Raw genomic sequence first — 24,819 nt, 5'->3', positions numbered from 1 at the left:
GTTCTCTCCTCCGCGTCATCAGTGCCCATACCTGAGGTGGGGTTGGTGAAAGGGCCTTTCTGTGTGGAGTTTGCATGTTCTCCCCGTGTCCCCTATAGGGTAGGTACCCTCACAAAAAACATGCAGTAATCCTGGTCTCTAAAACTACCTCCCCCTGGATGGAGGGGAAAGGAACTGGTCAGAATAACGTGTTCCTTCCACGTGCGGGGAAACTCCCCCCCCTCCCCCCGTCAGGTGAAAAGAAGCAGCTTGGACTCCTCATGCATTGAAGGAAGCATGAGGTCAGTCCGCTGCCCCCCCCAGGTTGGCAGAGGAAGTGTAGCGCCCAGGATTACATTAGATAATTGACACTGGGGTGAAAAAATGGGTTGCAAAAACCGTGGGATAAAGATTTAAAGAAAAAGATTTAACCCATTTTGGGGCGGGAACCCCTTTTGGTGTTAGCATTATGTTATGCTTTAGCTATTGAAAAATAGCAGATCTACAAGCTCATAGCGCGTGAAAAATCGAAGAACGACTGACATAGAAACATAGCTTTTTCAGAAAACTGTCAGGATGTAGAAGAGATTTTTACAATCTTTTCTCAGGCCTATATGGAAAAAAAAAAGATGGTCCCGTAGGCCTGGGAGTAGCCTCAGCTCGAGGGTCTCAGTAGGTTGCCCAGCTGCGTCTTGTTGATGGTCCCGTAGGCCTGGGAGTAGCCTCAGCTCGAGGGTCTCAGTAGGTTGTCCAGCTGCGTCTTGTTGATGGTCCCGTAGGCCTGGGAGTAGCCTCAGCTCGAGGGTCTCAGTAGGTTGTCCAGCTGCGTCTTGTTGATGGTCCCGTAGGCCTGGGAGTAGCTGCCCAGTTTAGCTCTCGGGTCTCCGGAGGTCGACACGTTGGAGTTGCTCTGGAACACCTTCTTACTGAAGCGCAGCGGCGGCCGCGCCTCGCGGATCTGAGCGTGGGAGCGCTGGTTCTGGGAGGTATAGGGGAAGAAAGAGTATTACGATGAAACAAGAATGAGATAAAGTTTCATATTTATTTTAGGCATCTTATCTTATCCAAAGTGTCCGATTAACCCATTTAGACCTGCGCACGATTCTACAAATGTCTTCCAAATCGTGACAGTTTTCGGAGAAACCCCATGTTTCTATGTCAGTGGTTCTCAAACATTTTCATGTCAAGGACCCCCAAAAATATATGTAATTGGCCGCCGACCCCCATCTGAAAATATGTTGTTCCAGGGAGGGACCTCCCAGAAGCAAAGATTTGTGTTAAAAACGGCCGCCATTTTTCAAAAATAGAAGACCTACAAGCTCTGCTATTTTTCAATAGCTAAAGTATAACCGAATGCTTAAAACACCAAACGGGATTCCCGTACAGAATGGGTTAAAGCGTGATTTATATTTTGCCGTGCGACAGCGCCGTACTCTACAAATAGCAGATCTACAAGCTACTGTATATAGGCGATGACATGACACAAAATAACACCATAATACCATGCCATGAGCTGACATTTGAGTGCTGTTGGATGATATACTGTAAGTTGTGTTTTCTTTCATGGCTACTACTTTATTCAGGATTACTGTTTATTACTGTTGTAATGCATTCTAAAACATTCTTCTCATAAAGGTTCAGGTAGACAAAAAGTACTGCTAAGACTGTAACCACATAACCCGTGCCTAGTTTGGAAGTGGTACTTGGTGGTAAACACGTTCAGAAACGGGTCTCATGGTCGCAGCTAACGTATTTCCTGTAGGCGGAGACAACATATCTGCGGTGTAAACAGTCGGCTCTTCTACTACATTGAATGGTAGAGTGACTGATGTCGATAGTCTCTGCTCAAACAATACTCTTTTACCTGCTTTTTACTAACACTAACTTTACAAAGATTCCCAGAACATCGGGATGAACCTGTGTAGTTTATGGCTGCTCCAACAGTAGTGACAACGTTCAACTTTGGAGAGAAACGGAATGTCAAAGAATACACCGCGGTGGCTGAGACCAGAGCCATAGAGTAATGGTTGAGACGAAGCAGTGAAAGGTCCTGAACGATACATAACGTCAGTCTTACCCAATACTCAATCTTTCTGTTGTATGAACACAAGGCTGCTGTACTTTATACCTCATACTAAGGGACCAGTCGAAATTTAGAAAAGGGGGCCCTGGAGGAAAATAGGGGAGGGCCATGTCTTATTAATTTTAGTCAGAGGGAGGGTGAGCTAATTTTATTTCGAGTCCAAGGGAGGGTGATCTAATTTTGATAATAAAATAGTCCGGGTTTTATATATATATCTAATACTACAGCTTTTCTGAATTAAAGTACAACTTTGGTCAACGATACCCCTCTGTTGCTTTCACTTGGTTCTTCCCAACAGCACCGGTTTTCATTGTTCTCCGTCAATCATTGTGCTTGGCCTATCCAAGTGTGTAAGTACACACTTCAACCCCCACTTTTCAATAGCTTGCTGTGTTAGGCGTTAGACTACGAGACCATTGTCCATGTTGGCCGTGAGTTCAAGCCTCACAGCGGACAGTTTTCTTTTCGCGATTTTTGCGGTCACTTTATTTTCTCACATATTAAAAACGCTAGCAGATTAAAGTTAGGAATAAATAATACTCAGGTAAATGTGATATTAATTAATAGGGGCACATACATTTCCTCCAGGGGTACCCCTATTTAAATTTCGACCGGTCCCTAACTAAGCATTTAAAGTATTCTGTTCTGGGCATCTTTGTAAAGTGTAATAGTGTTAGTAAAAAGCAGGTAAAAGAGTAACGTTTGAGCCATTCACTGTAGTAGAAGAGGTGCCCGTTTACACCGCAGCCATGTCGGCTCCGCCTACAGGAAATACGTTAGCTGCGACCATGAGAACCGTTTCTGAATGATTTTTTGTTATGGCCGGTGCTCGCCTGGCCAGTGAAAGTAGCAGCGCTGCCTTGTGAGCTATTTTCGTGGCATGACGGGACAGCGCCGGGTTTTAGGCAGCAGCTGCCAGTTGATTGTTCATGTCCAGCTAAAACCAAATGTTTAAACGCTGACGTGAGCGTCTAGGGCATTAAGCAACTAGTCGACTAGTTTACTAGTCGACTAGTAAATCCACTAGTCGACCTTGCTGGTACTAGTCGACTAGTTGATATATATAAAAAAAAAAAAAAAGTTCATTTTTTCTTTTTTCTTTTTTTTTTTACCGATTTTGTAGGCCTCAATATCAGGTAGATTATAGTTATAGTCACCAATGTACACAGTTTTTAAATGTACAAATATTATTAAAAAAAAAAAAAAAAAAAAACGTTTTTTTTTTTTTAAACATAAAAGGTGGTTTAACAACTAGTCGACTAGTCGACTAGTAAACTAGGCAACTAGTCAACTAGTAAAAATGACTAGAAGTGAATGCCCTAGCGTCGCTGTGGTGAAAGCCAGGGCATGTTTTAACCCATTTAGGCCTGACGTCGAAATCCTGACAGTTTTCTGAAATTCTATATCAGTGGTGCTCAATATTTCATGTCAAGGACCCCAAAAACTATATGTAATTGGCCGCCGACCCCCATCTGAAAATATGTAGTTCCAGGAAGCTCTCAGAAGCAAAGATTTGAGTTAAAAACGTTCGCTCTGAAAGAATATACATTCAAAGATTTGAGCCATATAGTCAAGATTTTTCAAAAATAGCAGACCTACGAGCTCGTAGCGCGGCACTCGGTGCCGCGCTATGAGCTTGTATAGCTAAAGCATAACATCAATAGCTAAAGCATAACATAATGCTTAAAACACCAAAAGGGGTTCCCGCCCAAAATGAGTCGTTTACGTGAGCGTTGCTGTGGTGAAAGCCAGGACATGTTGATTTCGTGTAAAATGTTATCCTACGTGTTCTGAAGCACGTTGTAACTTTGTTTTGAAGGTGCTACTATACATTTACAGCTTTAGACACTGACCAGGCGTGCGGAGGTCACACACATCATGCCAGCAGCGCACGCGGGCGGCTCGTCCCGACGGACCAGAGGGTTGTTCTGGGCCTGGCTCTGGGTCAGGGTCAGGGAGAAGGAGCTGGTGGTCCGGGCCACGGGGGCCGAGCGCCCCCTCTGCACGATCTGACCCATGGACTGGACAGAGAGAGAGAGAGAGAGAGAGAGACTTTAGAGTGGGAAGGGAATAGGATCCATGCCACAGCAGCCATATTTAAAAGGAACCTGGGACTCTTCCTTCACCAGGTGTGGGCCCTTACGGGTCCATTTGGTTCCAGTTGTACACTCTCAAGAAGAGTTACACACACCTGTAAAGGCCTATTTATACTCGGTTTTAGGTGATATGGTGATAAGAGACTCAGTGCTCACCCAAACACATCTCTCTGTTTTTACTAAAACTACAACATGACGTCACTGAGCCGCGGTGGTAAGAGACTCACCCAAACACATCTCTCTGTTTTTACTAAAACTACAACATCACGTCACTGAGCCGCGGCGGTAAGAGACTCACGCAAACACATCTCTCTGTTTTTACTAAAACTACAACATGACGTCACTGAGCCGCGGTGGTAAGAGACTCACCCAAACACATCTCTCTGTTTTTACTAAAACTACAACATGACGTCACTGAGCCGCGGTGGTAAGAGACTCACGCAAACACATCTCTCTGTTCTTACTAAAACTACAACATGACGTCACTGAGCCGCGGTGGTAAGAGACTCACCCAAACACATCTCTCTGTTTTTATTAACGGGGCTTATCACCTATAAAAGTGGAGTATGAATAGGCCTTAAGGGACCATTTGGAAGTCCTAAAGCAACCATGAGGGGCAGCGGTGGCCTAAGGGTTAGAGGAGTGCCCTTGTAGCCGAAAGGTTGCCGGTTCGATTCCCCGGACGGGCAGGAAAAATCTGGGTGGGGAAGTGATTGTTATCACTCACCCAACACTGCTGAAGTGCCCTTGAGCAAGGCACTGAACCCCCAACTGCTCCCCCTGGAGCTGCTTAGTGGCCAACAGTATAAGACTGTGGTTGTACTGGTCAGCTCCCAGGTTTGAATGTGTGTGTGTGCGTGTGTCTGTCTGTCTGTGTGTTTCTATGTGTAGGGCGTTGCTGAAAATGAGCACCTGTGCTCAGCTACCTCCCTGGGTAAATAAAGGATAATAAAAGGGACCCACCACTGGTGTAGCAGAGTGATTCCAGCGGCCCGATTTTTTCTCAGTATGGCTGCTGATGCATAAAGCCTATTCAGACAATATAAACTAGAACTGCACTCTGTCGGGTGCCTACGAGCGTGCAAGTACTGTCGACCGCTACGAACTTTCAAATCTCAGCCTCTCTGTAAAACATTGAAATGAAATACTAAAGCCGGGTTATAATTAATGGTGACGTAATTACGATATGTTTCAATATTGGTTGGGTAACAGGTGACGTATGTAATGTATACATGTATGTAAGTTGTAAGTTGAAAGTACTATACTGTGGTCAGCTGGCTTTTTGAGTGGTGTAAACCACTCCTACAACTGGCTTTGTTAGTTTACGTGTCTGTCTGTCTGTCTGTGCTCAAAAAATGAGCACGGTTGCTATGGTCACCCAGTTCACACGGGTGTGATTTCATTACGTCAGACATTACGTCAGACCACAGCTGATCAGGCTATATAAGACCTTACACCACTCAGTTCACACGGGGTGTGATTTTGTATGTGTGTATGCTTGGTAGGTATATATACTGTATGTTGATGGTGATGTCGGGTTATAACTGGCTGTCGATGGTGACGTAATTAGGATATGTTTCAGTGCCAGGTGAATTAAAGGTAATGTCTGTATGTATTGTATGTAATCTGAAACCTATCTTTATTTAGCATACACGTTAGTTTAATTAAAATGAGAACATCAAAAAAGATATAGATAAAATAATGTAATTAACAGTAAATAATGAATCAATCAAATCAAATCAAATCAAATCAAACAAAAATCAAATCAAATCCAATGGGTTTGATGATTGGATCCCAGAGCTACTTACTATATTACCGTTGGCGCCATCTCCTGGCGATGTAGTGCCGTTGCTGGTGTGCTGTGCTGGCTTGCAGCCCGCTGTGCCATACCGATAGTTGGTCTTGGCAAAACCATCTGACATTTCAAATAAAAAACACCAGAGGACAGATTAGGAGAGCTGAGAGTGAAGTGTGTGTTTTCATAGAGAGTTTCATACAAAGAAAAAGAAAAGTAAGTTAAAGCTGTTTTAACCCCAATTTAGTTAATGCCAAATGATTTCTCCCTACACACATTTCTGTGTATCGACACTGCTGTTGTATTCTACTGACTCACCTGCCAGTGAGGAGCCCCCACCGGGAGGACGTACTGTTGTATCCTACTGACTCACCTGCCAGTGAGGAGCCCCCACCGGGAGGACGTACTGTTGTATCCTACTGACTCACCTGCCAGTGAGGAGCCCCCACCGGGAGGACGTACTGTTGTATCCTACTGACTCACCTGCCAGTGAGGAGCCCCCACCGGGAGGACGTACTGTTGTATCCTACTGACTCACCTGCCAGTGAGGAGCCCCCACCGGGAGGACGCACTGTTGTATCTCCCCGCCGGCTTCCCTCCCCGACGAACATGGCCCAATAGGCTCTATATGCACACAGAATAACTTCCGGGCCCCCTACCCTGCCCCTACCCTGCCCCTACCCTGCGTGCGTGTGTGTGTGTGATCGATCTAATGATCTACAAGCCCACAATACGTTTCGCTGCGACGCGTTGTGTAGATCAGGTGATGGGGTTGTAGTGCATACTTGGGGAGTGTGTGATGGGGTTGTATTGCATACTTGGGGAGTGTGTGATGGGGTTGTAGATAGTGCGTACTTGGGGAGTGTGTGATGGGGTTGTAGGTAGTGTGTACTTGGGGAGTGTGTGATGGGGTTGTAGTGCGTACTTGGGGAGTGTGTGATGGGGTTGTAGTGCATACTTGGGGAGTGTGTGATGGGGTTGTAGTGCGTACTTGGGGAGTGTGTGATGGGGTTGTAGTGCATACTTGGGGAGTGTGTGATGGGGTTGTAGTGCGTACTTGGGGAGTGTGTGATGGGGTTGTAGTGCATACTTTGGGAGTGTGTGATGGGGTTGTAGTGCGCACTTGGGGAGTGTGTGATGGGGTTGTAGTGCGTACTTGGGGAGTGTGTGATGGGGTTAAAGGTGAGTCTCCCGTGGACTGGACTAAATGTCGGACTGCTCTTCTTCTTCTGGGAGGAGGAGGAGGAGTTCACCGGGACGGGAGGTTTGGTGTCCTCTGGCAGCACTTCCTCATTCCCGTCTCCCTTCCCGCTCCCTGCAGCGAGCAGGTCACTTCCTGCGCCGTCCTTCCCGTGCCCTGCAGCGAGCGGGCCACTCCCGGCGACGTCACCGCCGTCCCTAGCAGACCCCCCCGCCCGCGGTGGGCTGGCCGGCAGTCCCCGTTGGATCCTCTGATTGGCTCTCTTCTCAAGGATCATCTGTCCCGCCGCCCCCCAAAAACAGAAGAGATGGAGCATTTAGTGCATTGGTTCATACAGTGGGGTCCAGTGGTCCTTGAGGGGGTTCCAGGTGGTCCCCATGCTAAATGATGGAGAGTTGGTAACCAAATGGACCCTTATTAGAGTGTTTCATTTTACGCTCTCAAAGAGTACCAACGTTTTATCAACGTTTGCCTGTTGTCTTTCCTAATGGTACCAACAGCTCAAATGCTGAATGAATAATGGACCTTGATATTGGGTTGGCACTTGGCAGCATTGGTTCATAAAGTGGTTTCCAGGTTCCATGCAGTCACCCAGAAAAATGAGGAACAGTTTAAACACTTATGCCCAGTTTGTTATGACAGACAGGTTGTTATGACAGACAGGTACCTCATACAGCTTGTTGCGGTAGTGAGCCACAGACAGCTGAACGTCGTCATCAACAGGCAGAACCACTTCATAGTGGAGAGACGGCTCTCTGGACGGGTTATGGAACCTGAACACACACACACACACACACACGCACACACACACACACACACACACAGTAAGACAAGTACAGCAGGACTGACTGACATACACTAAAACTATAATATGGGAGAGGAGGAGAGGAGAGGAGAGGAGAGGAGAGGAGAGGAGAGGAGAGGAGAGGAGAGGACCTGCCAGACAGAGTTACACAAACTCCGTTCACTTCATGGGGCCAGTCCAATGGCGGCTCCTCTACATAGACTTCTATTGGTTTGTCCCTATTTGAAGGCTTCAAATAGGGACGGAAGTTGACGGAATACATTGGAGTCCATGGGCTGTTTTCTGCCCCCTCAATATTGCAACTCTTCTATTAGAGGGCTCTGGGTGCTGCAGGGAGAGGGGGAGGAGCTACAGTGAAAGGGGAGGAGCTACCTGGCTACATAGGGGTGCTCCAGGGAGAGGGGCTACAGTGAAAGGGGAGGAGCTACCTGGCTACATAGGGGTGCAGCAGGGATAGGGGAGAAGCTACAGTGAAAGGGGAAGAGCTACCTGGCTACATAGGGGTGCAGCAGGGAGAGGGAGAGGAGCTACAGTGAAAGGGGGGGGGGGGCGGCTACCTGGCTACATAGGGGTGCTCCATGGAGAGGGGAGGAGCTACAGTGAAAGGGGGGGAGCTACCTGGCTACATAGGGGTGCTGCAGGGAGAGAGGAGGAGCTACAGTGAGAGGGGAGGAGCTACCTGGCTACATAGGGGTGCTGCAGGGAGAGAGGAGGAGCTACAGTGAGAGGGGAGGAGCTACCTGGCTACATAGGGGTGCAGCAGGGAGAGGGAGAGGAGCTACAGTGAAAGGGGGGGGGGCGGCTACCTGGCTACATAGGGGTGCTCCATGGAGAGGGGAGGAGCTACAGTGAGAGGGGAGGAGCTACCTGGCTACATAGGGGTGCTGCAGGGAGAGAGGAGGAGCTACAGTGAGAGGGGAGGAGCTACCTGGCTACATAGGGGTGCTGCAGGGAGAGAGGAGGAGCTACAGTGAGAGGGGAGGAGCTACCTGGCTACATAGGGGTGCTCCAGGGCCTGCTGGGCGGTCAGTCTCTTGTCAGGGTTGAACACCAGCAGGCCAATCAGCAGGTCCACTGCCTCAGGAGGGACTGATGGATGGACGAGGTCCTTTAATGGTACCTGAGGCCTGGGGCGAGAGACACAGAGAGAGAGAGAGAGAGAGAGAGAGAGAGAGCTCTGTTTACACGTTTATTTTATTGTTTTATCTTGATTGTTTTCTTCCACTTTGGCAATGTAAACGTATGTTTTCTCATGCCAATAAAGCTCCTTTGAATTGAATTGAATTGAATTGAATTGAATTGAGAGAGAAAGAGAGAGAGCGAGAGACACACAAAGACACAGGGAGAGAGAGAGAGAGAGATACAGAGACACAGAGAGGGAGACAGAGAGAGAGAGGGAGACAGAGATAGAGAGGGAGACAGAGAGAGAGAGAGAGACAGAGACACAGAGAGGGAGACAGAGAGAGAGAGAGAGACAGAGAGAGAGACAGAGAGAGAGACAGAGAGAGAGAGAGAGAGAGAGAGAGAGAGAGAGAGACAGAGAGAGAGTCTTACTTCATCATAGTTCTCTGGATGACAGACGCACCGTACTCTGACCTGATGGCCACGATGTCTGGGAGAGAGAGAGAGAGAGAGAGAGAGAGAGACACACACACACACACACACACACACACACACACACACACACACACACACACACACACAGAGCATAGTTAGGAACCAAAGGGCCTGTAACTCAGAGAGCGTACAATTGGCTATACACTCTCAAGAGTTAAATTAACATTGATTTTTACAATATGAATTGGGGGTCCCAGAGATAGAAATGCCATTAAACGGGGGTCTGTCTGTAGCCTAATGCATGTCAAACTGGGGGTCCTTGAAATTAAAATGGTTCGGGGATCAGTGTTAGAGCCGTAAAATTCTTCTCTTGTTGGGGTCCTAGCTGGCATAACATTTCAAATGCGGGGTCTGCGGGGCTAATTAATGTCATGTTGGGGGTCCTTGACGTGAAAAAATGTCTGAAAAATAGAAAATCTACAAATTCACAAGAGATTGTAGATTGACAATTTCTAAATAGCCGAAATATGGAGCATATACGTGGGTAATGTAAGTTTAGTAAAAAATGTAATACAAAAAAACAACAACTAGTGACTAAAGTTTTCAAATACTAGTATGTGGCATAAAAGTACAATATTTTCCTCAGAGATGTAGTGGAGTATAAAGTAAAACATATTGAAACTTCTAAATACCCCAAACATATAGTCATATAGCCTGCTGCGATCTACAAGCTCACGTTGTGATGCGCTGTGAGCTTGTAGATCTGCTCTTTTCACTGCCGTGGTGCAACGTGTATGAATGACATAATGACATACTTTAGGGCCCTATCTTGCGCCACCGATTACCCCTTATCCCAAAACAAATTTGGAATTTGTTTACTATTTTAAAACATTTTAAATTTGTTCAACTAACGTTGAACGTTGTGAGCTTGTAGACCGGCTATTGTAACTATTTTAAAATGTTTGAAAACAGTAAAAAATGGCAAATAAGTTTAGCGATAAGGGTTATGGGTAAGCGCAAGATAGGGCCCTATAGGCTGCAATCCAGATCCCCCCCCCCCCGCCATATTATGCACATTTCCCGTTGCTTCTTAAAGTGGATAGTATAGCATATATGTATAGTTTATATGTATAGTGTCATTATATAGATATGTTCTAGTTATAGTTTATATGTATAGTGTCATTATATAGATATGCTCTAGTTATAGTTTATATGTATAGTGTCATTATATAGATATGTTCTAGTTATAGTTTATATGTATAGTGTCATTATATAGATATGTTCTAGTTATAGTTTATATGTATAGTGTCATTATATAGATATGTTCTAGTTACGTTTTAGCTTACGCATGTTTCGCGATAAATGCATTTTACGTGATGTATTCCCATGCTTTTTGTTCTTGCTTAATGTAAATCGCTTTGGATTAAGAGCGTCTGCTAAATGCCTAAATTGTAAATTGGATGGTCTGTACTAGTGCCAACCTTTTTATCTGCTCAAGTGCTTTCAGGTGGACTGTTGCCAACTTTGTTTTCTTTTTCAATCTGCTGAAGTGGTTTTTAAACGTACTATTGCCAAGTTTATCTGTTTCTTTAATCCTCTCTTTACGTTTTCTTATTTTTGACCCCTCCTACGCCCAGCTTTGTCCGTTTGTGTGAACACAAACACGATGATTTGATTGGCTGATCACCCCATAGCGACGATTTGATTGGCTGAGCAAAGTACATAACATTGAGTGAAAAGTGATTGGCCGGAATGACTTTTGTGATGACTTGATTGGCTGAGCACGGAATGTGATGAATGATGATAAGAGTGCCCCTCACTTCACACAAGTGTGATTATTAACGGCTATGTATTATAACATCTGTGTATATACTATTCGCTTGCATGGTAATTAAAATAATTTATATTGTAGCGTGACTTATAGGCTAGGTCATATAAGATGATGATGCTCATGAGAAATGTTTGTTCCTTATTTTACTAGCCGTACTAGCGATCGTAAAACATGTATTGTTTACTCCTGGTTGTGTGTGTGTGTGTGTGTGTGCGTGCGTCTCACCCTCCGGGCGGGGGTGGGGTATGGAACTCATGATCTTCTCTATCTGGTTGATGGTTGAGGTTCCAGGGAACAGTGCCTTGCCCAACAGCATCTCTCCCAGAATACACCCAATGCTCCACATGTCCACACCCTTGGTGTACCTTCGCGCACACACACACACACACACACACACACACACACACACACACACACACACACACACACACACACACACACACACACACACACACACACACACACACACACACACACACACACACACACACACACACACACACACACACACACACACACACACACACACACACACACACACACACACACACACACACACACACACACAGAGCATAGTTAGGAACCAAAGGGCCTGTAACTGTCTCAGAGAGCGTACAATTGGCTGTACACTCTCAAAGAGTTAAATTAACATTGATTTTTACAATATGAATTGTGGGTACCAGAGATAGAAATGCCATTAAACGGGGGTCTGTCTGTAGCCTAATGCATGTCAAACTGGGGGTCCTTGAAATTAAAATGGTTCTGGGATCAGTGCTAGAGCCGTAAAATTCTTCTCTTGTGGGGGTCGTAGCTGGCATAACTTTTCAAATGCGGGGTCTGCGGGCTAATTAATGTCATGTTGGGGGTCCTTGACGTGAAAAAGTTCACAAACGCCTGCCAGGGGCGTGCACAGATATACATGAGGTATAGAGCACCTGCCCATTTTGAACGTTTTTTTTTATTTATGATTATTTTGTACAGTGTAGTATGTGGCAGGAAAAACCCTCTAAAAGAGGCTTAGTTTTTGAGGTACCCCTCCCCGAGGTATAACAAAACGGGACAACGTTTTTTCATATCTTTAGGATGTCCCCTTCATGAAATGGATTGTCCCGAGATTTACTTTTACTGCAAAAGTCATGAAATTAATCCATGAAGTGACTCACCACATAGGCAAAAAAACGCCTATCTGAAAGAGGGAGTTCCAAGTAAATCCTCTGTCATTTTCTACCTGCTGATTGTTTTTACATCATACTTGCACAGATGGCCTACAGGTAGTGTGCCTACATCCCAGAACAATCAGAATGCCAATATCTGGTTCTATTGTGAATCAGCAGCCTTTTATATAAGGTATTAAATAGGCGGAAATAGCAAAAAGTTAACTTTTCTGAGCAACATTCACTTGTCCTACTCTTTATCAGGGGTATAACTAAATGGGACATCGTTTTTTCATATCTTTAGGATGTCCCCTTCATGAAATGGATTGTCCCAAGTTTTACTTTTACTGCAAAAGTCATGAAATTAATCCATGAAGTGACTCACCACATAATGAAAAAACGCCTCAATCATGACAGAGGGAGATCCAAGTCATGTTCTACCTGCTGCATGGTTGGTTTTATGTCATGCTTGCACAGATGGTCCTAGTCAGGTACATCCTAAACTTTAGGATGTACCTGACTAAAGCAACCTAAACGCCAATATTTGGTTCTATAGTGAATCAGCAGGCTTTAATATAAGGCCTTATTAGAGGCAGAAATAGCCAAAAGCATAGAAACTGCAGTATCAACCATCAATCTATTTACTTTGAATGCAAAAGTCATGCAATTCTTCAATTAACTTTTTGCACCAACAAAAGTGCATACAGTGACCCCAGTGTGTACAGGTGTCTGTAGACAGTAGTGTCTACCCTACATGAGCAGGGTTTTATTAGCCTGGCTAATAAGCCACAACGAATCAGCCGTTGTCAAAAACAATTGCCTCTGGCAAACTTGAGGTTTTATAGGCACTCTGGGTTAGAATCATAGGTGTTACACTCAAGAGTACAGGTCTCCACCAGACCAATTACAGGTTATTGTGGGCTGGAAGTTAATCTTAGCCAGTCTGAAAGATCTGAAAGAACTGTTTCTTTATTGAACAGATGACGGACACACGCGGACGGACAGACAGGGTGAAAAACATAGAGATGCCATGCCTTTCGGCCTGGTGGAGACAATATGTTTTTACCCAGCCACTTCATATTCATATAGAATCTATTATTCTCAGATGGACCTAATATCTCTACACCTGAAAGCATCAAGAATGACACATTATTAATGTTGTATTCTATAGGTCCATATAGCCTAAATGCAGTATGGTTTAATGCTGTAGAATTCACAGCTTTGTGTGTGCCATTCTTTTTTTTTTTTAAATAATTTTTATCCCACGATTTTGTAACCCATTTTTCACCCCTGTGTCAATTATCTAATGTGATCCTGGGCTCTACACACCCTCCGCCAACCTAGTCCCCATATATGGGGGACATGGGGAGAGCAACGGACTTGAACTCATGCTTCCTTCATGCCTGAGTGTCCAAGTTGCTCCTTTACACCTGACAGTGGGAGTTTCCCTGGTTGGACGTATGTTATTCCAAACAGTTCCTTTCCCCTCCATCAGGCACCCCGGCTGGCCAGGGGGAGGCAGTTTAGACACCAGGATTACTGCATGTTTTTTGTGAGGGTACCTACCCTAGGGGACACGGGGAGAACATGCAAACTCCACACAGAAAGCCCCTTTCGCCAACCCCGCCTCGGGTATGGGCACTGATGACGCGGAGGAGGAAACACGCCGCCAGCACCCGCAGCGCCCCGAGCGGGAATCAAACCCAGGACCTTCTAGCTGTGAGGCGACAGCACTACCAACTGTGCCACCGTGCCCCCGTGTGTGCCATTATTCATGAATAATCAACAATCAGCAGCTTATGGAAACCAATTTGGCCCCAGTCAGTCAGTTCCCCCCACAATGCTCAAGATGACATTGAGAATAAGCTGCTGATTGATATGTAGTACCATAGAAGACGTTAGGCCTCACTCACACCTATACATCTAGCATACAACAATGTTGCCTTATATAACAATATTTTGTCATTCCAGCTGTTTTGAGGCATAGGCTCAAGACAGAAACATCCTTAGATTCCACATGAATGTGAGTAAACTAAAAACATGGCATCAAAATATATTTCCTGTTATTAAGTTTGTATAGGCATTTTACAGTATTAGATCAGGATTAGAACATTTAGAAGTAACTCTTGAAAAGAAAACTGTTAGATAGATAGATAGATAGATAGATAGATAGATAGATAGATAGATAGATAGATAGATAGATAGATAGATAGATAGATAGATAGATCGATCCACTTATAACCAGTAAGACGCCTGAGGGTGAGAAGCGACCGCGTCATAAAGGGCGAGGTGACGTGCACGCATCCACCTGGGTGACTGCTGGGCGAGCGCTGGCGCTTTGGCATGGGGGGTAAGATCAACATAAGGAATGAATTCTGTACTGGCCATATATGGAGCATGTCTTGAGTGTACAGGGTTTGATGAGGTCAGATCAACATATGGAATGTCAGAACAGGTCAGCTCCATATAGATCTAAGGGTGGCAGCAGGGGCAGTGTCTTGAGTGTAAAGAGTTTGATGAGGGCCCATGAGCTGGGCCTTAATTTTCAGGCCTGTTGAGAACTCTAGTTTTCGCCGACTGCCGGGCGCGGTTTGAGGTCAGATGTAGAGTTGCTGGCCAATATTGATACATCAGGGATCTCCATATACTGTATGGGCTTAATTGCGACATCAGGTTGTATTTACTATGACATAAGGGATCTCCGATGCCACGTGATGTTATGAGACCTGGGCACCATATATTGGGGCTTTCCCATGTATGGGGATTTAGAGTGTTACACTGACTGACGGACAAAAATGTACGATTTCATAGTAAACGCGACCTGCGGTCACAATAAGGCCTTATATAAACGGTTGCTTATTCACAATAGAACCAAATATTGGCATCCTGGGGGCAGAGAGCACTGAGGGGGAAGGTGCCCAACCCCCAGAAAAGGGCACCATTTTGGGGTGGACTTTTTGTCCATATCAGAAATATCCAACTAGGATGTTCCACAATAACTTGGCCTGTGTCATTGGACAGTAAAATAATACATTCGAATTTCCATGTAAACATAAAAATATATAATATTTGTGTGTGTGTATGTGTGTGTGTGTGTGTGTGTGTGTGTGTGTGTGTGTGTGTGTGTGTGTGTGTGTGTGTGTGTGTGTGTGTGTGTGTGTGTGTGTGTGTGTGTGTGTGTGTTTGTGTGTGTGTGTGTGTGTGTGTGTGTGTGTGTGGTGGGGGGGTAGGCGTTTATTTCAGTGGGGATCACTTCATGGATGGATTTAATGACTTTTGCAGTAAAAGTAAAACTTCTGACCATCCATTTCATGAAGAGGACATCTTAAAGATATGAAAAAACAATGTCACATTTTGTTGATAAATAGTAGGACCAAAATTACAAGTGAATGTCAGAAAAGTAAACTTTTTGCCATTTCCGCCTATTTAAGGCCTTATATAAAAGGCTGCTGATTCACAATAGAACCAGATATTGGCATTCTGATTGTTCTGGGATGTAGGCACACTACCTGTAGTCCACCTGTGCAAGTATGATGTAAAAACAAACAGCAGGTAAAAAATGACAGAGGATTTACTTGGAACTCCCTCTTTCAGATAGGCGTTTTTTATTGCCTATGTGGTGAGTCACTTCATGGATCAATTTTAAGACTTTTGCAGTAAAAGTAAATCTCGGGACAATCCATTTCATGAACGGGACATCCTAAAGATATGAAAAAACTATGTCCCGTTTTGTTATACCTCGGGGAGGGGTATAGTCAACTTTTGGGGCTTTTGTTCCTGCACTAATGGTGACATCGATCAATTCTGGATTCAAATGTCAAGGACCCCCAGTTTGACATGCATATTAGTCTATGGAGCCCCATTTTATGGCATTTCTATCTCTGGGTCCCCCAATTTATATTGTAAAATCAATGTTAATGTAACTCTACTCTACACCCGCCTTCTAATGAGAGCGCAAAATCTGTCTTGGAAGAGCCACCCATCGACTAATCTAATATACGGCAACCTTCCCCGTGTTTCTTCACTAGTCCGATCCAGAAGAACACGTGTGTTTGCCGGCCACTGCTACAGAGCTGACAATGAGGTTATATATCTTCCCTTCTTCTCTGGAGTCCTGCCTCAAAGCAGACCAGAGGTATAAAAACTGTCGTTCCCTGATGTCATCGCTATAGGGACACATGCATCAGAAAGCAGGAACTAGGGATGGCAATGAAGGACTGTGAAATCCATGGAAGCGACCACGGCCAGGCAAATGGTTTCTCAGCCTTGCGAGACGCACACAAAGCTATTTTTCAATAGCTAAAGCATAACATAATGCTAACACCAAAAGGGGTTCCCGCCCAAAATGGGTTAAGCAACTTAGTTTTAACATAGATTACTCTCGACACTGAGCCTTTAACGTGGTATTCTTGAGACTGTAGCTGAATTTCACGCGCCTTTTCACTTGTAAATGGTACTGTTTAGTACTATCAGAATATAGAGTTTTAACTGTTTTTAGTTTTAACCAAATAATATCACTCTTAGCGCACCATTAAACCCATCCAGGACGGGAACCCCTTTTGGTGTTTAAGCATTATGTAATTTATGTTATACTTTAGCTATTGAAAAATAGCAGATCTACAAGCTCATAGCGCGCCACTCGGTGGCGCGCTATGAGCTTGTAGGTCTGCTATTTTTGAAAAATCGTAAAAATGCGGCACAAATCTTTGAATATATATTCTTTCAGAGCGAACGTTTTTTTAAAATTTTGACGTCAGGCCTAAATGGGTTAAATAAGTACCTTGTGGATCCCAGGAGGATCTCGGGAGCGCGGTACCAGCGCGTGGCCACGTACTCGGTCAGCGGAGGGTTCCCGCTGTCCTCGGCCACCTGGGACAGTGAGCGGGCCAGGCCGAAGTCACACAGCTTCACACAACAGTCCGTGTCCAGCAGGATGTTGGAGGGCTGGGGGGGGGGGAGGAGGAGACGTTTTGGGACATTTAAGTTTTTGTATCGATTGATCGAATACTTTATTAGTCAGAAATGTAAAACAGCGGGTGCGGGTTTGGCGAAAGGGCCTTTCTGTGTGGAGTTAGCATGTTCTCCCCGTGTCCTCTAAAGTAGGTACCCTTACATGTTCTCCCCGTGTCCCCTAGGGTAGGTAGTGGTACCCTCACATGTTCTCCCCGTGTCCCCTAGGGTAGGTAGTGGTACCCTCACATGTTCTCCCCGTGTCCCCTAGGGTAGGTAGTGGTACCCTCACATGCTCTCCCCGTGTCCCCTAGGGTAGGTAGTGGTACCCTCACATGTTCTCCCCGTGTCCCCTAGGGTAGGTAGTGGTACCCTCACATGTTCTCCCCGTGTCCCCTAGGGTAGGTAGTGGTACCCTCACATGTTCTCCCCGTGTCCCCTAGGGTAGGTAGTGGTACCCTCACATGTTCTCCCCGTGTCGCCTACTAGGTTAACCTGACTCCGCCAGATGGGGCAGCTCTCTGCTGCCCCATCTGGCGGAGTCAGGTTACTACTAGGTACCCTCACATGTTCTCCCCGTGTCCCCTAAGGTAGGTACCCTCACATGTTCTCCCCGTGTCCCCTAGGGTAGGTACCCTCACATGTTCTCCCCGTGTCCCCTAAGGTAGGTACCCTCACATGTTCTCCCCGTGTCCCCTAGGGTAGGTACCCTCACATGTTCTCCCCGTGTCCCCTAGGGTAGGTACCCTCACATGTTCTCCCCGTGTCCCCTAGGGTAGGTACCCTCACATGTTCTCCCCGTGTCCCCTAGGGTAGGTACCCTCACATGTTCTCCCCGTGTCCCCTAGGGTAGGTACCCTCACATGTTCTCCCCGTGTCCCCTAGGGTAGGTACCCTCACATGTTCTCCCCGTGTCGCCTACTAGGTACGCTCACATGTTCTCCCCGTTCAGACCATTTAAACCAATCAGATTTCAATCTTGATGTGGCACAGATCTGATTCAGGTTAGATTTGTCTGCCAGTGTAAATGGGGCCTAATTAATTAGTCTCATGTCCAGCAGCTGTGTCTAGTTTCTCCCGGCAGATCCTGCTGGGAGCTGCCTATGCCATAGAAAGCATAGGTGAGTTCCAGTCTAGGGCGCTACATACTAATTCCTACACGGGTTGGGTTTAACCACGCCCCCCGGGCAAGTTAAGTTGACTGAGGTTAAGGTTAGGGTAAGGTATAGTTTTACTGAGGTTAACGTTAGGGTTAGGGTCAGGTTTAGGCTGTCAATCACAGTGACTGGCCAATCACAGCACGTCGACTGCACAACCTGTGTAGGCTTTGGTATGTCGCGTTTAGGGGCGGCAGTACCTTGTGGTCTCTGTGTATGACGTTCCCAGAGTGCAGGTATTTGGTGGCTTTCAGCAGCTGGTACATGACGTAGCGCTTATGGACGTCCCTCAGCAGGTTCCCTTTCTTTATGACCGCGTGAAGGTCCGTGTCTGGTGGTCCAAAAAACACACACAAGAAATTATAGAACATTTATATGTTAGCATAGCATGCAGGTGTGTGTCTGGTGGTCCAAAAAACACACAAGAAATTATAGAACATTTATATGTTAGCATAGCATGCAGGTGTGTCTGGTGGTCCAAAAAACACACACAAGATATTATAGAACATTTATTTAATAGCATAGCATGCAGGTGTGTCTGGTGGTCCAAAAAACACACACGACAAATTATAGAACATTTATTTATTAGCATAGCATGCAGGTCCGTGTCTGGTGGTTCAAAAACACACACAAGACATTATAGAACATTTATTTAATAGCATAGCATGCAGGTGTGTGTCTGGTGGTTCAAAAAACACACACGACAAATTATAGAACATTTATATATTAGCATAGCATGCAGGTCCGTGTCTGGTGGTTAAAAAACGCACACGAGAAATTATGGAACATATATTTATTAGCATAGCATGCAGGTGTGTGTCTGGTGGTCCAAAAAACACACACGAGAAATTATAGAACATTTATTTATTAGCATAGCATGCAGGTGTGTCTGGTGGTCCAAAAACAACACAATGTTTATTAGCATCGATAGCGTGAAGGCATGTGTCTGATGGTCCAAAACACACAAGATATTAAAAACCCCTGGACTGCCACTCCCAATAGCAGCTTTTCAGTGACATATATTCATATTTTTAATTCATAATGCCAAAATAAAAGACTATAGTATTGGACACTCAGTCCTGATGGTGGCAGTAACGTCACCATTATGCCGATTTTGACCAAATAGAGCGAGTCTGGTGAGATCACTTCCGGTTAGCGATCAAAATATCCGGTAGTATCTTTGCTACTGTGCAGCACTATCAGATGTCCGGAATGCTAAGCTATCAGCGTATTTTTTATAACTAAGTCAAATTAAGCTCTAATCAAGCCCAAAATATCGCATTTCCGTCAACAGTAGTCCAGGGGTTAAAGAACATTTATTTAGTAGCATCAATAAACGTGCACGTCTGTGTCTGGTCAAAACAAACAGGATTGAAGATAATGTGACTTTTATACGAGAGACATGCAAACTATGGGTAGCGCCGAAAGAGTGCAATGTTTTATAGAGCTGAGCCGACATAGATGTAATCACAATATATTTAGCTGGCGCTCGCTATTCTTGTAGGACGACGAGAGGACGAGAGTGTGCGCATGCATGCGTGTGTGTGTGCAGTGTGTATGTGTGCAGTGTATGTGTGTGTGTGCGAGTGTATGTGTATGTGTGTGTAGGGTAAGTGGCGTGAGTGGGGACACTGGCCCAGATTCCACTGCAGGCCAAACTGTAGACTCAGCAGCAGCAACAGCCCAGGAGGAAAAACCCTGTGTGTGTGTGTGTGTGTGTGTGTGTGTGTGTGTGTGTGTGTGTGTGTGTGTGTGTGTGTGTGTGTGTGTGTGTGTGTGTGTGTGTGTGTGACACTACTACTATACTGGCTCCCCCAGAGTTAGTGTCGAAGTGTCCTTGAGCAAGACACTGAACCCCAAATTGCTCCCAATGTGCTGGCTAGTGCCTTGCATGGTTTCTGCCGCCATTGGTGTATGAATGTGTGTGTGAATGGGTGAATTGATGCACAATCTATGTAAAGCTCCTTGGATAAAGGCGCTATATAAATGCACCATTTACCATTTACCATTTATACTGCTGAGTAAACCTGGCATCCTCTGTGATCTCATGAGCACGGTGAAAAAACAGCCACAGGGCTCAATGTGCTCTGTCTTGTGCCCTTCGTCTTTTTATTTATGTCAACATGCACACAGCGAGATAGAGTGGTTCTTTGCCATTATATTGGCCTCGTACTGTGTGTAGCCCAGTGCAGGTTCTCAAACTCAAACTTCTCAAATACGTATTTCTTTACGTATTTCAAGGAACCCCTCAACTGTACCGAGTTACAGATCTGTAAGGAATATGAGGGTCCATTCCAAAGCCCACTTTGAGAACCGTGTCTCTTAAGAAGACGTGTAAAAGTGTGTGTTTTTTAAAACAGACGTGCATGATGTTGCGTTGGGTCAACGAGGTCATAGTCCTAACAGAACTCACCCATGTATTCAAACACCAGATAGATGTCCTTGTCGTTCTGTGCTCTGATGACGTTTAGAAGCTTAACGATGTTGGCATGATTCCCAAACTCCTGTAAAAAAACACCATGTGGAGCATTATTAGCGCATGGACACAGCGCACACGCGAGCACACGCAATGCACCCACACACACACACACACGCACAAAATAATGCAGACACAGACAGACAGACAGACAGACAGACAGACAGACAGGAACCATGCTTTGACTCATAACATGTGGCAAATATCAAAGTTTTGTATTCACACAGTTGGTTTCATCCAAAACCATGCCGGTTTTGGATTAGTGACATAATGGTCAGAGTGTGTGCGTGCATGCGTGTGATGTGAACCTCATAATAACAGAGCCATCAGGGTCTGATTAGCAGAGAGCCAACAGTGGGCTACTGTGTGACTACTGTGACTGTGTGCTTCCGTCAGGAGGTGGAATGCGTTACCAAAAGCCATTCGACATCTAGTTTTATTAGTTTTATATTTAGTTTCATTTATATTCACACAATGCCTGAAGGTGGTCAATAGACCGAAAGCTTGCAATAATAAAAAAATAAATACAAATTAAATACTTGATTTAAGTGTGCGGAGCCTCCCTTTATTTATTTTTTCATTTCTAAACTTTTGTGACTCCAGCAGCTGACCTAAATCTATCGGCAGACATTGTTTCACAGTTTTTTCGCCCAAATAGAACCGTACAAAAAGTATTAAGAGATAAATAAGTGCAGTAGAGAAAGGCACTCATAAAAGGATAACTGTATACATGGTTAAAACTATAGTAGTTACAGTAGTTGCTTAGTTGCCTATATTAACTATTATATTACCTATATTATACATATAAGTAAGTAAATTAATACATTCCACAGTAGTAGCTTTTTCATATTTTCTATTTTTTGCATATTGTACTATATAATGCCTCATTTGCATATTTTAAAATAAGAAATTATTCCGTGTAAGTAATCAACTTGTTAGGTTTCTTGGTGATAACAATCTAATACAGGCATGGTTTTGCCCACTCAATTCATAATTAACGTTCCAATTTTGGAGCTCTGGCTCATGGACTAAGAACCACAAAGAACTGAACCGGTTCCCATTGGGAACCAACCGGTGGAAAAGGGGTCTGATAGTGTACAAGAAAAGGGTTTTACGCCTTTATAGGCAACGGTTCATGTGGTTAATTTGGTCACAAGGAAACAAGAAGAAAGCCGCTGTGTTACTAGGAATGTTTTCCCTGTGGGCATTTGGCTACCACGCAACAACAGCAACAACACAAGGCTAATCACTAAGCAGTTTAACTGTAAATTGTTGTAATGTCAACATTACTCGTAGAGCACATGAGCTCTGCAACTTAACGTCCTGCATGTAGGAAATGTTACGGCTGAAGCTGCACAATACGACTGTGTGTTACTCAAAACGCTCCACTTAGAAGGCCTGTTCATAGTCCAGTTTTATAGGTGATAAGGTGACCACCGAAAACTACAACATGACGTCTCTGACGCAGCTGGGTTGTTTTAGTATATGTATCATGAGGAACCATGTGTGGGTGCAATGCTACGTCCATTATATGTTCTGCTTTGAGGGTATACTTGACGAAGACTGTAAGGTCGAAACATTTTTTTGCCTGCCTGTCGCTTTTTATAAAGTTTGGAGCATCATAAAGTGAGTTGCGAGCCCCTGCTTTCTTTTCATTGTTTCACCGTTTCTACAGTTTTGGCTCGGCACCAAATGAATGGAGGATGTGCGTTACTTTACTTATACCCTGACAGTTTAACCTGCTTCGAGGGGTGGCCATGCCATTGTCTTGTTTTGTCGCCGTGTATTTGTCTTGTTGGTTTTGTTTCAAAACTCGATTCAGGATATGCCGTTTGTAATTGTCACTTTCCTGTTAGTGTAGGACTATACAGTTTCTTTAAAAAAATATATACAGTATATATATATATATATATATATATATATATATATATACTACCTACCACACAATTTTGCATATAGTGGTCATACAGTATGACATTTATATGTCAGCATATTATTTTCTTTTGGTATGTTCTGTATGTGCGTGTCACATATATTGTGTTATTTGATTTACTGTATACGCTGAAATCTTATATCTCTGCAGTGAATAAGCAAAACTGTACGCCCTCAGAGTTACATTCACACTGAGGATTTCACTGTGTAAGTATCACAAAGAGATCTTTAGGTCAACTAAACAGCATACCTGCCTCCGCTGGGAGTGACAACACCCAAAACAAACACTCAAAACAAAGACACTTTATTCTCACCTGAAGGAACATGATTTCTCTGAATGTCCTCTGAAAGACAATACAGTAGAATGTTAGCTACCAGCATACAGTAACACACTGAATGTCCTCTGAAAGACAATAGAAAGTTAGCTACCAGCATACAGTAACATACTGAATGTCCTCTGAAAGACAATAGAAAGTTAGCTACCAGCATACAGTAACACACTGAATGTCCTCTGAAAGACAATAGAAAGTTAGCTACCAGCATACAGTAACATACTGAATGTCCTCTGAAAGACAATACAATAGAATGTTAGCTACCAGCATACAGTAACATACTGAATGTCCTCTGAAAGAGAATACGATAGAATGTTAGCTACCAGCATACAGTAACACACTGAATGTCCTCTGAAAGACAATACGATAGAATGTTAGCTACCAGCATACAGTAACATACTGAATGTCCTCTGAAAGACAATAGAAAGTTAGCTACCAGCATACAGTAACATACTGAATGTCCTCTGAAAGACAATACAGTAGAATGTTAGCTACCAGCATACAGTAACATACTGAATGTCCTCTGAAAGACAATACGATAGAATGTTAGCTACCAGCATACAGTAACATACTGAATGTCCTCTGAAAGACAATAGAAAGTTAGCTACCAGCATACAGTAACACACTGAATGTCCTCTGAAAGACAATAGAAAGTTAGCTACCAGCATACAGTAACACACTGAATGTCCTCTGAAAGACAATACGATAGAATGTTAGCTACCAGCATACAGTAACATACTGAATGTCCTCTGAAAGACAATACGATAGAATGTTAGCTACCAGCATACAGTAACATACTGAATGTCCTCTGAAAGACAATAGAAAGTTAGCTACCAGCATACAGTAACATACTGAATGTCCTCTGAAAGACAATAGAATGTTAGCTACCAGCATACAGTAACACACTGAATGTCCTCTGAAAGACAATAGAAAGTTAGCTACCAGCATACAGTAACACACTGAATGTCCTCTGAAAGACAATAGAATGTTAGCTACCAGCATACAGTAACATACTGAATGTCCTCTGAAAGACAATAGAAAGTTAGCTACCAGCATACAGTAACATACTGAATGTCCTCTGAAAGACAATAGAAAGTTAGCTACCAGCATACAGTAACACACTGAATGTCCTCTGAAAGACAATAGAAAGTTAGCTACCAGCATACAGTAACACACTGAATGTCCTCTGAAAGACAATACGATAGAATGTTAGCTACCAGCATACAGTAACATACTGAATGTCCTCTGAAAGACAATAGAATGTTAGCTACCAGCATACAGTAACACACTGAATGTCCTCTGAAAGACAATAGAATGTTAGCTACCAGCATACAGTAACATACTGAATGTCCTCTGAAAGACAATAGAATGTTAGCTACCAGCATACAGTAACATACTGAATGTCCTCTGAAAGACAATACAGTAGAATGTTAGCTACCAGCATACAGTAACACACTGAATGTCCTCTGAA

At 44.2% G+C, this 24,819-nt stretch overlaps 1 protein-coding gene across 1 annotated transcript in view; it reads right to left on the bottom strand.

Moving 5' to 3' along the window:
- Positions 1-666: 666 nt before the first annotated feature.
- The window catches only part of mapk15 (mitogen-activated protein kinase 15), a 37,260-nt gene continuing 13,107 nt past the window's right edge, over positions 667-24,819 (bottom strand). The window contains exons 3-14 of the mRNA XM_079522720.1: positions 23,331-23,360; positions 21,022-21,112; positions 18,809-18,939; positions 17,282-17,445; positions 11,573-11,712; positions 9,514-9,571; positions 8,949-9,086; positions 7,822-7,927; positions 7,110-7,431; positions 5,967-6,073; positions 3,916-4,083; positions 667-958 (exon numbers count right to left, since the gene is read on the bottom strand). Coding sequence (XP_079378846.1) covers positions 773-958; positions 3,916-4,083; positions 5,967-6,073; positions 7,110-7,431; positions 7,822-7,927; positions 8,949-9,086; positions 9,514-9,571; positions 11,573-11,712; positions 17,282-17,445; positions 18,809-18,939; positions 21,022-21,112; positions 23,331-23,360 — 1,641 coding nt within the window. The 3' untranslated portion in view covers positions 667-772. The remainder of the gene's footprint in view (positions 959-3,915; positions 4,084-5,966; positions 6,074-7,109; positions 7,432-7,821; positions 7,928-8,948; positions 9,087-9,513; positions 9,572-11,572; positions 11,713-17,281; positions 17,446-18,808; positions 18,940-21,021; positions 21,113-23,330; positions 23,361-24,819) is intronic.

This window comes from Electrona antarctica (genome assembly GCF_951216825.1).
Source record: "Electrona antarctica genome assembly, chromosome: 15".
Lineage (NCBI taxonomy): Eukaryota > Metazoa > Chordata > Actinopteri > Myctophiformes > Myctophidae > Electrona > Electrona antarctica.
This window is presented reverse-complemented; position numbering and strand designations above follow the sequence as displayed.